Below are 16,431 nucleotides of genomic sequence, written 5' to 3' on the forward strand. Positions count from 1 at the left end.
AGGTGAATGAGGGACTTGATTTATCACATCTCCATTCTAGTAAATTATGTGTATGACTGAGATGTCCTTTTAAGGACACGTTCCCATGCCTGAGCTAGATTACATAACTTCTGGAAAGCAGGTTACTTACTGAATGGTTTTTACTTTTGTTTTCTACCTTGAATATATTTTATAGTCTAAGGCTTTTTACCCTTTTGAGGCCTGTCTCCCGGTACAGAGCAATCTTGATTTCACTATGGGTTTCTGATTTGGACACTAGAGATCTTGATGACAAGCTACTAAGGCCTGGGTCCAGTTCCATCCTTTCAACCCGAAATTGGTCACATCGAGCCCTGGAGCTTTGTACATCATCTCTGTCATATACAGTGCAGCCCACCAGGAGACGCAACCCCCCACCACGTACCCTCCATCCCATCAGCACAAGCCATTCACGCTCCGGAACGCCAAGACCTATGGAAGAAATTTTCAGAGGATCCCGACCGTAGGTTTCAAAAGTAGAATTTCTAGAAACTGTGTTAAAGCTAATTAAGAATTTTACATAGAAAATGAATTTAAATATAACATTGAAATATATGCCTAGAAATTAATCATTACATATTCTTATGATGGATTGCACACTGGTTTAAATCCAATACAGAAAAAAAATGAATTTAAATTTCAATTAAATACAGATACTGTTGGCTAGAATACTTCAGTGACACCAAAGGAATAAAAGAGCTATGCATTTTATTAAACATTTTCCTTAGTGGGAACATGCTCAGTGAAATTCATCCCAAAATAAGTTAATTCTCCTTTAATATTTTTCCGTACCATTGGGAACTATTTATTCCATTGACAATGAAAACTTCGTAAACCTCAGAGAAGTTGTTTATATACCAGAAAAAATATCCCTTAGCACTTCTTAGGAAATAAGACAACACATAATCTTCCTTTTTCCCCACCCTTCATTCACTAGACACTCTGAGCCCCACTGTACAATAACCCAGAAGCCAATTTTTTAAGTAAAGTTCTTTTACTAGTTGATTTACAAAACATCTTAGGATGACAAACTAGTCACAAGGATGTAAAGTACAGCACAGGGAATATAGTCAATAATGTTGCAACAACTATATATATAGTGCCAGGTGGGTACTAGACTTATCAGGGGAATCACTGCATAAATTATATAAATGTCTAACCACTATTCTGTACACCTGAAACTAATATAAAATAATATTGAATGGCAACTGTAACTGAAAAAAAATAATTAAGAAAATCTTAGGATGGTTGATATCTAAAACTATGATCAAGGGTATAAGGCTGTAACTGTTTTCAGTTCAGCTTCTAAATTAAGCACATGTCACTATACTTCTCTCTCAGCATGTTATTTCTTGACTTTGATTTTTCAATTTCTTGTTATAATGTATCCCAAGAGATATCCATTGAATTTATGCAGTGATTCCCCTGATAAGTCTAGTACCAGATCTTATAATATTATAGTAAAATAAAACCGGGTCTTATATTAATGTTTGCTCCAAATGACGCATTAGAGCTGACTGCCCGGCTAGGTCTTATTTTCAGGGAAACACAGTACTATGAAAACACCAGAAACTCTAGTTTTCCAAAATCCTTTGAGAGCTCTTTACTTAAAAACTTAGGCAGCTTTAGGCTTTCTGTGCATGACATTAAGCTCACCTGCTTCATTTATTTGATTCTAATCAGTTTGCTTGTATTCTTGTAACTATTCTCATGGCTTGGTGTTCACCTGTGGGATCTGCAGCCCGGTGGCGGCCGACTCGCTCTCTTCTCCCTCGCCAATGCCCCTGAGTCGAAATAACCTGCTGCCACCTATTGGCACAGCTGCAGTGGAACACCTGAGCCCCGTGAGGCCACAAAGACAAACGGTATGTCTTCCCTATGGCCTTCCCACATGCTTATAAAACTTCCCGGACAGTAACTCTGCAGGATCTGTGCTCGGGTCTTCATTTATACTTTGTCACAATTATGTACTGAATTCTATTTCTGAGAATGGAATTGGAGGTGCTTGGCCTGCAGTTACCATACCTGCAAGCGGTGATATAGGACACGCACGGCTCCCAGTACAAATTGTTTTACCTGTTCTGTAACCCTGTCTCCACAGAAAAGCCATGGCAATACCAATCGAGCTCGAAGTGCGGTGGTAGATGAGCCTACCCATCAGCAGCCCCAGGAGAGGCTCCTTTTACCCGACTTCTTCTCCAGGCCCAACACAACTCAGTCATTTTTGGTAGAGTGACATATTTCCTCTATTCTGACAGTTGGGGGGCAGAGGGAAGAGTGGGAAGGGAAAGAAAAAAACTAGTTTGGTAGACTTAGACTTTACATAGTGGCTTAATGAACTTTAAATTTAAAAATTGAGGTTCTAACAATAAAAATAGTGTTTTAAGTACATTTTGTTGAAATGCTAACTGGTCTCTGCTATTCATTCTTTTAATGTGTAGAAAGAATAAGGTAAAATGCAAATTAAGCCTGAAACGTCCCTGGAGGCAAAAATGACAAAGCTGAAGCTGTCCTACTTCGGGCACATCATATGGCAGGGTTCTTTGGAAAAGACAGTAATGCTGGGAAAAACGGAAGGCAGCAGGAAAGAGGACGACCACATATAAGATGGACTGACTCCATAAAAGGAGCATAGGCGTGAGACTACAGGAGCTGAGCAGGCTGCAGAGGACAGGGCATGGCGGACAGCACTCATTCACAGGGTCCCCAGGAGTTGGAGCTGACTCAGCAGCACATAACACACACAAAATGCCTTATACATAAATTACAAATTCTAAACAATGTAAAGTTTAGATCTTTCTGAGACTAAGAAAACAAAACAAAACGTTAAACCCCAGTGCATATCAGATCAGCATAACTTCATTCTCTAATGCTGCTCTCATGGAGTTATACCAACAGTAGTATCCGATTATGATGTGGACTGCTTGGTGGATGGGCGAGTCAGGAATTTCATTTTGTTGTTGTCTGAGATGCTGACATTGCCTTACCATTTCATGTACATTTACTAGCCCCTTTACTTTTAACCAAGTGATAGAAAAAACCTGGTTGGGAGATTCAAGGTCCTGCACTGACCTTGCTCAATTGTAGGCCAGGAGCTCAGCCCAACCTCATTTTGCTTTGTGGCAACAGGGCTTGGAGAGCCTGGAAAGTGAATGGGGCCACACTTAGTGCCCAGGAATTGGGCTGCACAATCTCTACCAGTTTTCAGGGTGGTGGTGTTTGCAGCCCACTTAGCCCAACTCCTAAATAACTCTTGACCTGTTACAGCCTAAAGCACCATAGGATCTTTCCCCACTAGAATAGTGAGAATAATAAATGAATAGGTCACTGTATTGGTTTCCTAGGCTGCCGTAAAAAATTACCACAAACTGGGCAGCTTAAAACAATAGAAATTTATTCTGTTCCAGAGCTTAGAAGTCCAAAATCAAGGTGTCAAGCAGAGCCAGGTTCCCTCTACAGACCCTAGGGAAGAATCCTTTCTTGCCTCTTCCTAGCTTCTGGTGGTTGCCAGCAATTCCTTGGCTTGCAGCTGCATCACTCTAATTCTGCCTCTATCTTTACATGACCTTCTTCCCTGTGTGTCTGAATCCCTCTTATAAAGATACCAGTCACTGAATTTAGAACTCACCTTAATCCAGTATGAGTTATCTTAACTTGATTACATCTGCACAGATGCTATTTCCAAATAAAGCCGCATTCACATGATCCAGGCGGACATAAATTTAGGGGGTACACTAACCCAACAGACCTCAAGAGGCCTAGTTTAAGGCAAGATTCACCCAAAACATGGGCAAAAAACAACAACAAACATTTCAAAGTTTCTTTTCTCACAGTTCATAACAGTAAGTAAACATGTCTTACCTTAGCCATTTCTCTTCAATTTGCTGTCATGAAAAGGGAGATGAGCTAGTAGCTCAATGTAACTAAAAGCGCTAGAGCTGGGGCCTGGGCTGGCACTGCCAGACTAGCACTCTGTTCCTTGGTGTTCTCATCTATAGTAGGACTCAGCAAACTACGGTTCACGGACCACTTGGCTTACTACCTGTTTTTGTCAATAGTTTTATTAGGGCAGAGCCAGCACACTCATTTTTGTGCCGTCTGCTTTTCACTACAATAGCAGAGTCGAGTAGTTCCAACAATGGCAATATGTACCACAAAACATAAAACACTTACTATCCTGCTCTTTACAAGTAGTGCTGACCCTGATCAAAAACATGGGGCTTCACCAGAAAAAAATTCCTGAAATCTCAATTCTAGTGCTCTGACAGGGAACTGAGTGGTTTTTATTCCAGAAGCACCAGCGAGATGACGATAGCTCTATTATTGATATTCTCCATTTTAATATTTTAGGCATATCTTAAAATTTTTTAAATTTCTTGAGGTGATTTTGAAATGTCTGAGTTTCATATTGAGAGTTACAGTTCAATTATGGTAGTCACAGGTGTTTCAATACTGCTGAAAAAGCTGGATTGGCAGGTGATGCCATATACAGTGTTGTCCAATTTCAAGTATTTTTCTCCCTTGTAAACTTAACATATTATCCTTTGGGAGACACTGCATTGTAAGAAGTGTCTCATCTTTTCTGTTTTTCAGCCAGACAGCCAGTATTGTCATTCATGCGCTGAGTATCCACATCAGGCCCGACCCGGTAGGGGACCTACAGGGACAGGTGGGGCCATGGCTCTTTATTTTACTATATGTGGCTATGTTAAGATTCTACCTTTGTTTTATTTTTCATTTCTGTGCTTAGTTTTCCCTCCTCCACGTTTTATTTTGTTTTCCTACATCTTTGTAAATCACCTCAAATTCATTTTGGAAGTTGGGATATAATAGAACTCTACTACTCAGAGCCAAAAACTTCCACAAGTTTTCTCATATGTAAATTAACTTCTGACCACTATGGCAAAGTAAATAGTACTTTTTTAAAATCTAAAAAATTTCAGCCAACTAAGTCATTTTCATAACATTCAAACACTGCATTAGTGTTATTATGTAGGCAAAATCCACATGGCTTTAAACTGCTTTGGTCAGTTAACCTGCTAGGCCAAGGCAAGACAAAAGAAATTCTAAAATGTTAAGATATGTCAAGTCTGATTCTATCCCACTTAATTTTTTGATTTTTAAGTTATATTCTATAGCTTCTATTTTTGTAAGAGCGATAAGAGACAATTTAATTTTAAAGGATATCTTAACTCTTCCTATAATGGTCTCCTCACCATCATCAGGGTCATTCTTATTAGGTTATAGGTGAAATTTAGTACAAGTACCGGGCAATTGACATGTTTCCTGTAAACAGGATTAATCAGCAAGTACATAGGAAATTAATCTGCCTCCAACCCTACTCTGTAGTCCAAGTGAATTATTTTATTTAGTTCCTACTTACAGTTTGGAAGTTTTTGAACACTTTCAGTGGATTCTGCTCTTGGATCGGTCCTCATAGAGAAGTCCTGACTCTGAGCTAGTTATTACTTTCAGCCATGTTTGATGGTCAGGTATAACTAGTGCAACATTAAGTGAAACAGACATTTCAGTCCTTTTCAAGTTATAGAGTGGGCTCTTCTCTATAACTAGGTTACTGCTTTCATATCTTATTTTTGTTTTTACTTAAAACATGCAATATTTTTACTGCCTCGGTAAATATATACTTTACTACTTAGTTCCCCTCTCCAAATGTAAAGTCCAACTGATTATTAGAGCGAAAAAGCCTTTAGATATGAATTTGAGATTACCAAATCTAGAATGTCTACTAATGTTACCCTATGATGTCATTTTTGTTGGACAGGTCCTCAGTTACATGCATCTACAAAATCTCAAAGCAGAAGTGGACCAGTCTCTAGAACCAGGCAGGGACCATAGACAAAAGAGAGGAACCTGCTTTAGGCTGCAGGGAACACGTGGGAAGATTTTATGAATCAGTGTTCACTCATTCTGTGATGCAGAGCTTGTATACGAGAAACAACTTGAAACTATCTTCATGAAGAGTTATATTGGTACAACTGATGGAGAAAACAAGAGAGTATCTGCCAAAGACTACATGGGTACTGTTTCTATCTCCACTTACTGTTTTCTTTCAGCATAAGTTAACCTATTCCATTGGACAGTAAAGTTTGTACCCAGAGATGTAACAAATGAATAATTACCCCCAAATCACTGCTCTCGTTGTCTGTTAGCAATGATCAGTTCATTATAGGATTCTATGAGACTGTACATAACACAAAAAGCAGCAAATGATTAATAACATTAAGTCATCACTGGTTTTGGAATACTTATTAATACTTGTATTAATTTATGTAGTTATACTCAGCTTTAAGTCACTTTTTAGGAGATAGTACTGTCAAAACTCTGAGCTACTCATCAAATAGGTATCATTCCTAAAGCTTTCTCTGCAGATGTCCAATCCCAAAGACAAATATGAAGGGCTGAGCAACTGAAGACATAAATGTTGAACACTGGTGTAAAGTAACATATGTAATAAATCGTAATGGATATTTTTTTCAGGTAGGACAGCTCAACTTCACAATGCCTGCTTGATATCAGGTTATGCTGCTTTTCTTCTTCAAGTACTTTTCTTCTTAAAGTACTTTACTTTTCCAAATAAACTCAGCTTGCCAGGTTTTCTCCTGCAGTTCTAACAAAGTCAATTAAAACCTTTATAGATTTTTTCTATTAGTGAGCCAGCAAGATGCAATTCCTTAAAATTTCAGAAACCCTGGCTATTAGTCCATTATGAACATATCCTAAGAGCAGAAGAGAACTTTGACATTTTTCTGATTTTACCATGGATCTTTTTCTGAGTGCACTCATAAATGCAGCAATGGTTTTAACTACGGCATAAATTTATTTAAATTTCATTGAACTTTAATTTTGATGATCATACTGGTTTTAGATCTTACTGTTAACCCTGAGAATGGATAAATGCAAATGATCGTAAATTGAGGTAATTTTTTATTACAGGAAAGTATTCTAATGCTATCAATATGAAGACAGATGCTTCAAACAACCTGCATTAAATTATATTTTTAATAATTAAAGAGCATATTTTAACCTGTTTACAATCAGAAACTGAAAACGTGTCATGTGCTTACCTCAGATAAATTATGATACATACAACTCAGTAACAGGTTTATTTTATGCACGCGGAACTGAATGTATTAGTCTACAAATCAAAGATTTTAAGTTGAACAGTCCTTAAAAACTCCTATATATTCTAATGCATACCAATTCAACTAAATACAAGTGAAAACCTCTACACTGTTCTCACATATGCGAGTGCATGATGATAAACCACTGGATCAAGATGGCTTGCCTTTTAAAGTGAGAGTTAAGAGTCACAAGGAGCCACTAAGAAGTCATTTACCCAAACTCCCAGATAAGAAGACAAGTTCCCACAAACTCAGTGACCTGCCTAATGACATTCAGCAGTTACAGGCAAGACTACAACACCCCTTTATGCTACTTAACCCAGGCTATCTGCTACAACACTGACTAGGACTTTTCTTCGCTCTTCTCTATCTTAACACCATATTTTTTCTAGATCACATTTTAAATGATCATTTAAAACTTAGCAGTCATTTTTTTACTTGTTTATTTCATCATGTAGAAGTCTTATAAAGATGCTTGAAGTAAAAGAACGCCTGTTTGTCCTATACTTCAAGCAAAGAGTAGAAAACCTGGTTGAGTAAAAACAAAAAGAACATTAAGACCAAGAATAAAGTATCAAGTATTTGGAAGACGTCCAGCAAGAGTTCTGAAGGCATTCTAGCTAGGAAGAGTAACTGTTCTAATAAACACGAGTATACTCTGTAGCTCACTCCTGTGTGGCAAAATGACAACTGGTAAAGGAAGTATGGACAGACCAGCACTCTAAATAGTTTCTTGTACAGAATATCTTACAGAGGCAAGTGCTGTCAGGAAGGAAGTATACCAACCTCCTCTTCCCTCAACAGTCACCACCAAATTCCTTCAAATGGGGACTTCATAGAATGTCAGGGAATTTCTAGGCTATACTAAGATCAGGTTGAAAGATTCTGGTTTAGTCAATCTGAGTGATTTAGGCAGGAAAGACAACTTAAGAGTTGGATCAACTTTTGTCTTCAAATCTTGACTGTACCTTGCCTACAATGACACCAATTAACACCTAAGGACTTTTGAAGAGAAAAATCCCATTATTTCTTTTCTTTCTTGAGAGCTGTTTTTTTCCCTCCTCGACTGGAACGTTTGCAGTACTTTGCTTCCATCTGAGCCAGAAAACTGTCCATTTCCTTTTGCCGATCCTTTTGTCTGCTCTGTTTGAGAGTTAAAACACAAGCTTTCAAAACACAAGACTATCCACAGAGACAAAAGTACTCAGTGATTGCCAGGGGCTGGTGGGAATGGAGAATGGGGAGTGAATGCTAATGGGTAAGGGGTTTTTTTCTTAAGGGTGATGAAATGTTCTGGAATTAGTGCTGATGGTTGTACAACTTGATGTATACTAAAAACCACTGAATTGCACTTTAAAAAGATGAATACATGGTGTGTGAATTGTCTTAAAAGAAAACCAAAATACCGACAATGCTATTCATATACTCACTCCAAAGAAAATATTAGCAGTAGGAATCAGAACATGAAAGAAATGGCAGCAACCTTCTCAGACAGCCTATCAAGTTTACCTGAATGACTGCTTTCAAGTTATCCACTCCTTCAAGTCCCAACTCCTTCCTGCTCATTTCTGCTTCTTTAGCCTCTTCCTGAGCCTAAAAAAGAAACTCAAATGAGACTCCATGACAAGCGAGCAAATGCTAAAAGTACACCCTTTTCCCAAACCAACTCTATGCTAAGACCCTTTCAATTTGAGGATTATATCTAGGATAAAATTACATAAGGTCATTCATTAAAAGGCAAAAATGCTGAGAGCAAGCAATATATCCTCTGATTCCAATAGGCATTTCTGAGTTTTCCCCGTTTCTCCTTGCTAGGGGTAGCAAGTAGTTTGGTATTAATAAACCACATGGTGATAGAAAGGAAAACAAAATGCTAGAAGAGTTAAGAAAGGCCAGTTAACTAAGAATGCTCTCAAAAATATTGCCAGAATACAGGTACCTCAGATTCCTCCTCTGGAAACCCAATTTACTGCATGTGACTAGTGGCAGCCTTGAAAGCAACCCTGGTTTAAAATTCCCCAAGCCAGAATAAACGCTAATAAATTCAGTTTTAACTTTTCTTTATTGATTTCGAAGCCACCTTCTTTTGCCAAATTTTCCTAGGGCACTGATGCCAAAATACCAGAAGAATACTTTGGGAAAGGTTATTAAGTTTTTTTTTTCTCCCTCAGGGCAACAACTAACACTATTAAGAGGCCCCAATCCCCAGTGAATCTTCTAAATAGCAATAAATACTATTAATACTGAAAATTATGACACATTAGGACCTCGTTATTACAATAAAAACACAGTTTCCATTGTCTACTTTCAGTCCTTAAATCCCATTTCTCTCTTTTAATACTGTATCCCTCTCCCCTAGCTTGCTGGGTGGAGTCTCTCTCAAAACTATGCCAGCCACCCACCCCCATTCTCTAGGGAAGCTTCTCAAGCTAACAGCCTATTACTGGATACAGCTGTGCTCAGTTTCACCTGAGAAAATCATTACTAACAAACTTAGACTCAGCTTGAGTTTAAGCAGAACCAAAACGATGATAATACACACTCCACTTCTCTCAACTCAATACATATGTCAGCTTTCCCTTATGTGTATCTTGCATCTAAAAGCTGCAGACCTACCTCCACTTCCAATTCAGCCATGTAAGGTAAGGTATTCAGCTCAGGTACCCAGCAAAGATCTAAACTCTTACACTGTCAGCTCTCCATGGAACTCCCATTATAAAAGCCAGGCTGAGGCAATGGCTACTTCAGTACCTGTCTGTCCCAAAAGATCAGAGGTGCAGATATTTGCTTCTTGGAATTTATTCCCTCCCAGAACCCCAGCTGTCCTTAAGCTCCTTTCCCTTGCCACCATCCCTACCTCCACCAATTCCACAGTTTAATATGGGTGTAAAGGACACACAGGCCTCAATCCTTGATTCTCCATAAAAGTGCTCCTCAAAGTGTGTTTGGAAAGACACCATCAAAAGAAACTAAATAGTTTGTTTAAAAAATGTATATTCGGGGCCCAACTCAATCAATTTGGGCAAAAGCAAAGGAATCTGTATTAACAGGACATTATTTTTTTTAAAAAAGTCTCTGTCGCCCTCTCCCCACACTTTAACCAAGTGAGAACCACTGTCTAGCGTGTGTATCTGGACTCCAATACTTTCTCTCCCAAGAAATGCCTGAAGAAGCGACAAGAATTGGCCCATATGAAGAGTATTTCACTGTTACTTTAAGATGACATTATTCAAATAACCTACAAATGCTCTTGAGCACAACGTACTAGGGAAAAAAGTTTCCCTTGGTGAGCTGGTATGCTCATTTTATCAGATGAGAACTACACAGCAAGTTAATCCTTATCCTTAGTATTTTAGCAGTCTCGTCTGTATTTCCATTTTTGTCAATATCCTCAAATTCTTTCTGGAAGCAGTCAAGATATAAATAATAAATAGCGTTCACAATCTTACCCTCCTTTTCCTTGCATTCATCTTTTGTTTTGATTCTTTGACAAACGCATTATAGGATGGGACCTCTCCGGCATCAATGGCTTGTTGAATAATGTTCCTTATCCTGGGTTCTTCTGTGTACTGCACACACAGCACAGACTCCATGATCCGACCTATGTCCCCCTTGAAGTCCAGATAGGCTTGTTTAATATCAGCCAGCTCTTCTTCAGAACCTTTGTATGTCTTTTCAAAAGCTTGAATGTCTTCTAGAGATATCTACACAAGAGACATACGTTTAACTTGGACAATTTTATTTTAAATAAGAGATACTCTAGTAAAATTAAATTCAGGTGTTGAAATGTTTCTCCCCAAATACAACGGCTTCTTGAATTGAAATTGTTGCAAAAAAAAATATTTCTATGCCAAAAACTTTTCCAGAGTTCTCCCTAGTCCAACCTTCATAACTGCTAAACTACAGACCAGTAAAATTTAAGTGAAGTTTCCAAAGGTGGGAAGGGACCAGAAAAACACTCAGGACTTACATTTAGATGTGTAAGATAAAGCAAATCTTGTAATAAATTAAACCCCCCTTTTCAGTACAATCACTCTACATCAACAGATAATTGAAGACCCATTTCACTGTGTGTACACACATGGTTCAACTTAAGGGTTAAATACATTTGTTTTTCAAGATTACAGTACACGTCTCCTGAGGAATGCCTGTGTATTTACATTACGAGGCCAAAGAGAAACTGGTCATTCCTAAACAACACAAAATGCAAAGCGTTAGAGGCATTCGATAAACACTTATTGATGAATAATGAGAAGTCCAAGCCTCCGGAGTCTTCTACCTTTTTAAAGAGTAACCTCCAGTACGTTTCCCAGTCCCGATCTTGGTTGAGCACATCGGAATCCTCGTCCACGGTTCCCTGCTCATCGTACACCGCTCTCTGCTCTTTGTCACTCAGAACGGAATAGACTTTCCCAAGGATCTGCGGAAAGAGCATCCAAAAGTCACCCCGGCCTCTCACTGAAACCGCGAAGCGAAAAATAAAAATTAGAGAGCGTGCCAGGCCGGGTTCTGACAACTCCACCCGGGCGGGGCCAATCGGCCAAGAGACCCTGAGAAGCCCGGGCGGCCGGTGGAGCAGGGACGTGCGTACCTGGAAGCGGCGGGTGGCGTCCTCCTTGTCGCCCTCGCCCACCCGGTCCGGGTGCACCTGCAGGGACACCTTGTGGTAGCCGCGTCGGACCTCGCCGTCGGAGGCCTCACGCCGCACGCCCAACACTCGGTAAAGGTCGGCGGTGCCGAACACTTCCTCACACAGCTCCAGCAGCCCCATGGCTGGCAGAGGTGCAGAGCGAAAGGCGGCCTCTAGAAAAACAGGTCCCAGCGATGCCGACTAGGGCTCCGAACTGCTTCCTTTTCCCGCGCAAAAAGCCCAGGGCGCCTGCGTCACAAGAAGAGCGGAAGGGGCGTGGCCACGCCGCCGCGCTTTACGGCGGCTGCAAACCCGGGCGTGGAAAGGCTGTCATCCACCGGGAGCGAAGTGTAGAGCAGGTGTGCCATCTCGCCCAGCGCGGGAACCTGTTTCCGCGGGATGATATAAGCCCGGTAGCCACCACCCCTCTCCTGGCTGTACTCTGGAAATCTGGCGCCTATCTTCTCCCCAATATCCCGGCAGAAAATTTTTCAATGTTACATGGAATGTCCATATTAGGTTGAACCTATACATTGCTGGTTTTTTAAAGTAAACAACAGCATAACATCAGTATTTGGCAATTTCACATGGTTCCTAAACATGTCTTTTCCCCAGAGAACAATGGTTAAAGAGATTTATTCTTTTTCAGAGATGATCCTGACAAGTACCTCCAGCTCTTAAAGCCCAAATAATTTTGCAACCTACAGGGTGGGTCTGCTGGATAGGTACTTGCCCTTGAGCCCTGCAAGAAAAAAGCCTACTTTAAACAAAAAGCACAATACCAGTCTTTCAAAATTTCTTATTTGACATTTATTACAGAATCATTCCCATTCTCCTCTGAATCACCTTCTACTTTGGTGGAAACGACATGACCCAAACCTTCATCTTAATAAAAATACAAGCTGCTGAAGCAAAGGCCTTTTTGTTGTTGTTATTGTTAACGCTTTCGAAAGTGCAGAGCTGAATTTTTAGCACCTTAGATTTGAAGGTGGTAACAAGACAGGCTGATACAATCATCTAAGACATGATGACAAATCCTGTGCCTGGAGATCCAAAGGCTAAGGCTAGAGAAATCTCTGGAAATCAGGGAGAAGCGCTCATACAGGAAATATGTGTATACAAATTTTAGACAAAGGACAGATAAGGGCCCAAAGTAAATACTTGAGTTGGCAAACTCAGTAGCTCAAAATACTTTACCTTAACCCATTTCACATCAGTTCCTCTCACTGATCAATATTTTTCAGAATCACATTCTCCCCTGCTGTACCAATTAAAGCTTTTCCCAAGACCTCAAACTCTCCAGGGTAGTATCTTTTAAACTTGCAGAGTTCCTACCATTTTCAAAGCATTTCTCTTTCCTATACCCAAGCTCAAACTCAGGTAAAGTTATTTCCTCTCTGCCTGCCTGCCTTCAAAATCTCCTCCAAGCAAGTGGAGGCCAACTAGTAATAACCCTTGGGGAGCCTTGATGACACCAGAATTTGAGGTGGTTAATTGTTCTCAGACTATATAACCCAGAGAATAAGTTAGTATATTGATAGGGCTTTAGAATCTCCTCTACAAATCTCCTATATGCTAGTCTTAAGACAGAATTTGAAATCTGTATTATCCAGAGTGCACTAAAACCATCTAATCCACACTTGTGCTTGTAGACTCCTGAGTGAAGCAGATAATGTGGTATTTTGTGGGGATTTTTGGCATAGCCAGTCATTTATATTACCAAACTCACAATATCTAAACCTGAGTCTATCACTGACTTTTTAAGTGGACATTTGAAAAGCCCCTCATCCTTGCTCATTCCCCACTCCCTACTACAGACAATACATGTTGGAAAGGGCTCTCCAGGTAGGCACATCGGGGTCTGAATCTTAGCTCTACCAATATTAAAACTGTGGCCTTGGGCAAGTTTCTACCTCTGAGCCTCAACTTATCCATTTATAAAATGGCGATAATCCTACCTACTTTCATACCTTATTATTCTCACAAATAACCTTGCATATAAAGGGCCTAGAATGTATGTAGGTACTTTACAATATTAGATCTCGTCCAGTTTCTCACTCTTAAAAGTAGACTATTACAGCCTAAAAACTTGTAACAAATCTACCTTTGTAAATTTGAGATTGTGTTAAGCAATACAAACCTACAGTTATAACAACAATAAGCAAAGTAACTGTGTCTTGAACTGGTGAGACGACAATAAATTAAGAAAAGAATTACTTGAACGGGCCATGGACATCCTGATTTGGGGCTTTGAAACAGGAAAGTCTGGAAGGCAGCAGACTGTAAAGTTGTCTAAGAGACCCAGGGCCCAACCCAAAAGTCAAACCCATCTCACAGCCACTGTGTTTCGCCACAAGAAGGCTGAAAAAGCTAGTAAGTTCCCAGACCTAGCTCTCTATCAGACAAGAACAAATCTCTCCCTGGGCCCTGCTCAGGCCAGGCCAGAAGAGCATGGGTGACACAGAAAACTCCATTTATTGACCCCTAACTCTAACAAAACCAGGAACTCTGCACAAGCGTTTTAAGAGAACTTTGACCTTGTTCCTACTACTATGCTCACTGGAGTCAGTTCGCTTTTGTTTCTGTAGCCTCTGTTTCTGTTTCCTGAGATGCTAAGAGGACTTCACGTGCCCGTTTCCGTCGCAGCCTCTCAGCATTCGTGATCATCATGGGATGCAGAGGGAAAAAGCCAGAGAGACCTAAAAGCAACAGGATTTTCATTCATTATAACAAAGTACAAGCAAACGTTTCCTTGGGAACTCAGCCTCACAGAACTGAGGTCTAACAGAGACTTGACCTAGAGGATGGATATAAAACATGCCATGCTCTTAACTTGCCAAACTGTCTTACCTCTTCCCCCAATTCCCTCCCCTCCATTCACTGCAAGGAGACAACAGATGTTGTCAACTTCCTAACACTATTTTCCTTACTTGAAATAAAGATAAAGTGACAGATGGCCATTCAAGACACACTATTCCCATTTTTAGTATGAAATCTTAGTCACCCAAAAAGTCTCATAAAGAAGTCCTCAAAAGGGGTCTCCAGATTTAAAATGACAATTAGATCACAACTTCACTTCTCACTCCAGTTCTGAGCAGCCTGGAGGCAATGAAAATCATTCATTCTCAACACCCTGGAACTGCCTTCAATTTAAAATTCCCTCAATGAAGTATGGCTACAGCCGAGTTACCGAGAAGCTTTTCCACAGGTTTAGAGAGGTGGGCTCCACAGCCGATCCAATGTCGGATCCGGTCCAGGTTGAGAGCAACGAGTTTCTCTCCATGACTGTTGGGCAGTGGATCATAGGAGCCCAGCTGCTCCACGAAACGACCATCCCTGGGAAACTTGTTATGAGCAGCCACGATGCGATAGAAAGGCCGGTTGGTACAGCCTCCCAGGGCAAGACGAATGGTTAAGTGGCCTCCACGGTAGGCCTTGCAGAGGACAGTAGCTGTAGAAAAACAGTGGTTAAGACACAAGAACCGAGGGCACAAAATGGGCAAAATGAGGTCGATGAAACAATCTCCTTCCTCCAGTGAAATGTCCTTATTTCCAATTAATTCTTGTCAATCTGGTTGAGATATCATCTTTGCAAAGACGAGTCTTTGCGAAACTCCTCTTATGCACTCCATTCAGAGAAATAACTTCCTCCTGATTCCCGAGTGCACTCAGCACAGGCTTGACATTTACTAGCTGTGACCAAATGAGAGCCTCAGCTGCTTCATCTATCCAATGAATGCCACTAACCTCATTGGGTTTCAGGGAGGATTAAGTGAGAAACACTGAGGGGACACTCAACGTAAGGCAGTGTGGCTGTGTCAAGTTGGGGTAGCCTCCAGCTGGCCTAGGTACTCCCTGCTCCACACGGTCCCACACGCCCCACAGCCCCGGCGACCTCCTGGGTGGTCTCTCGGGGCCCCTCACTCACTGAGCTGGACCATGGTGCAGCCGGCGTGCGCTGAGGCCCATGCGCAACTTGCGGCGCCTCGGAGCTTCCCGCCGCCCGCAAGGATCAGCTCTACCTCCTCGGGCGGGGCGGAGGACGGACGCGCGGGTCAACCCTCCCGAAAAGCGGGCCTCACCCCGACGCAAGCCAACCTCAAGCGCCTCATTGCCGGAAGCGAACGGTCCACTCGCCCCGCCCTTTCCGCCCCTGCAATCCCGTAACGCAACACGGCGAAACTTAACGTACTTTACTTAAACTGCAGCAATAAAGGCGTGCTGCAATTTGCGTATAAAGGAGGAGGCAGTGCATGCAGAATCATGTGGGTGTTCCGGTCCCTACTGGCCTGTGAGCTCCTGGTGGAGTGAGAAGTATTTAGAGTATCCCGGGAGCGGCTAAGAGAAGCGCTAAAGTGCTCCACAAATCCATCCTTACAGCAAACGTTTTTTGAGTACTTGTTAGGGCCAAGGTGCAGTGCTGAGAACGCAGAGGTGAAAGGGATCTGTCCCTTCCTGCAGGAAGTTCACAGTCTAGTGGGGAGACTGAGAGGTTACACCAGAATAACTGGGGGAGGGGGGGTCATTACACAGTCCTGGGGAAGAAGAAAAGACAAGCCTGGTAACTTACTTAGTGTAGCAGGAAGACTTCATAAAAGGGGTATAGTTAAGGACCGAGACTAGAAAAGGCCTATAAATGAT

General features: G+C 41.1%; 3 protein-coding genes across 8 annotated transcripts in view; 1 reads left to right on the forward strand and 2 right to left on the reverse strand.

Annotated features, from left to right (window-relative positions):
* Positions 1 to 6,168, forward strand: part of FAM149B1 (family with sequence similarity 149 member B1) — a 47,033-nt gene extending 40,865 nt beyond the window's left edge. For 3 of the 6 annotated variants that reach the window (XM_019745875.3, XM_074339579.2, XM_074339578.2), the window contains 5 exons: positions 260 to 481; positions 1,760 to 1,883; positions 2,120 to 2,245; positions 4,612 to 4,687; positions 5,801 to 6,048. In XM_019745875.3, coding sequence (XP_019601434.3) covers positions 260 to 481; positions 1,760 to 1,883; positions 2,120 to 2,245; positions 4,612 to 4,687; positions 5,801 to 5,874 — 622 coding nt within the window. In that variant the 3' untranslated portion in view covers positions 5,875 to 6,048. Of the gene's footprint in view, positions 1 to 259; positions 482 to 1,759; positions 1,884 to 2,119; positions 2,246 to 4,611; positions 4,987 to 5,800 lie in introns of those variants that run through there. The other 3 variants (XM_019745870.3, XM_019745872.3, XM_088792059.1) reach the window with 3 other exon arrangements.
* An 852-nt stretch (positions 6,169 to 7,020) lies between these two features.
* On the reverse strand, positions 7,021 to 12,064 carry DNAJC9 (DnaJ heat shock protein family (Hsp40) member C9). Its single transcript, XM_019745878.3, has 5 exons — positions 11,752 to 12,064; positions 11,440 to 11,580; positions 10,610 to 10,864; positions 8,670 to 8,753; positions 7,021 to 8,303 (listed from the first exon to the last, which is right to left on the reverse strand). The coding sequence occupies exons 1-5, from the start codon at positions 11,929 to 11,931 to the stop codon at positions 8,184 to 8,186; spliced, it is 780 nt and encodes a 259-aa protein (XP_019601437.1). The 5' UTR covers positions 11,932 to 12,064; the 3' UTR covers positions 7,021 to 8,183.
* A 513-nt stretch (positions 12,065 to 12,577) lies between these two features.
* Positions 12,578 to 15,875, reverse strand: MRPS16 (mitochondrial ribosomal protein S16). Its single transcript, XM_019745879.3, has 3 exons — positions 15,719 to 15,875; positions 14,981 to 15,241; positions 12,578 to 14,489 (listed from the first exon to the last, which is right to left on the reverse strand). Exons 1-3 carry the CDS (start codon positions 15,729 to 15,731, stop codon positions 14,356 to 14,358), a joined length of 408 nt encoding a protein of 135 aa, XP_019601438.3. The 5' UTR covers positions 15,732 to 15,875; the 3' UTR covers positions 12,578 to 14,355.
* Positions 15,876 to 16,431: the final 556 nt, after the last annotated feature.

This window comes from Rhinolophus sinicus, chromosome 15 (assembly GCF_057876585.1).
Source record: "Rhinolophus sinicus isolate RSI-liver-muscle chromosome 15, RSI-T2T, whole genome shotgun sequence".
Lineage (NCBI taxonomy): Eukaryota > Metazoa > Chordata > Mammalia > Chiroptera > Rhinolophidae > Rhinolophus > Rhinolophus sinicus.

Bases quoted from the DNA above. Each gene is read 5' to 3' on its own strand.
- DNAJC9 (XM_019745878.3), bottom strand. From the start codon at position 11,931: ATGGGGCTGCTGGAGCTGTGTGAGGAAGTGTTCGGCACCGCCGACCTT. The intron at 10,865-11,439 runs GTAGAAGACTCC...TCTCTTGTGTAG, and splicing joins GGAGGTTACTCTTTAAAAAG to ATATCTCTAGAAGACATTCA. The intron at 8,304-8,669 runs GTAAACTTGATA...ACTCTCAAACAG, and splicing joins ACTTGAAAGCAGTCATTCAG to AGCAGACAAAAGGATCGGCA.
- MRPS16 (XM_019745879.3), bottom strand. The intron at 14,490-14,980 runs GTAACTCGGCTG...TGTTGCTTTTAG, and splicing joins ACCTGTGGAAAAGCTTCTCG to GTCTCTCTGGCTTTTTCCCT.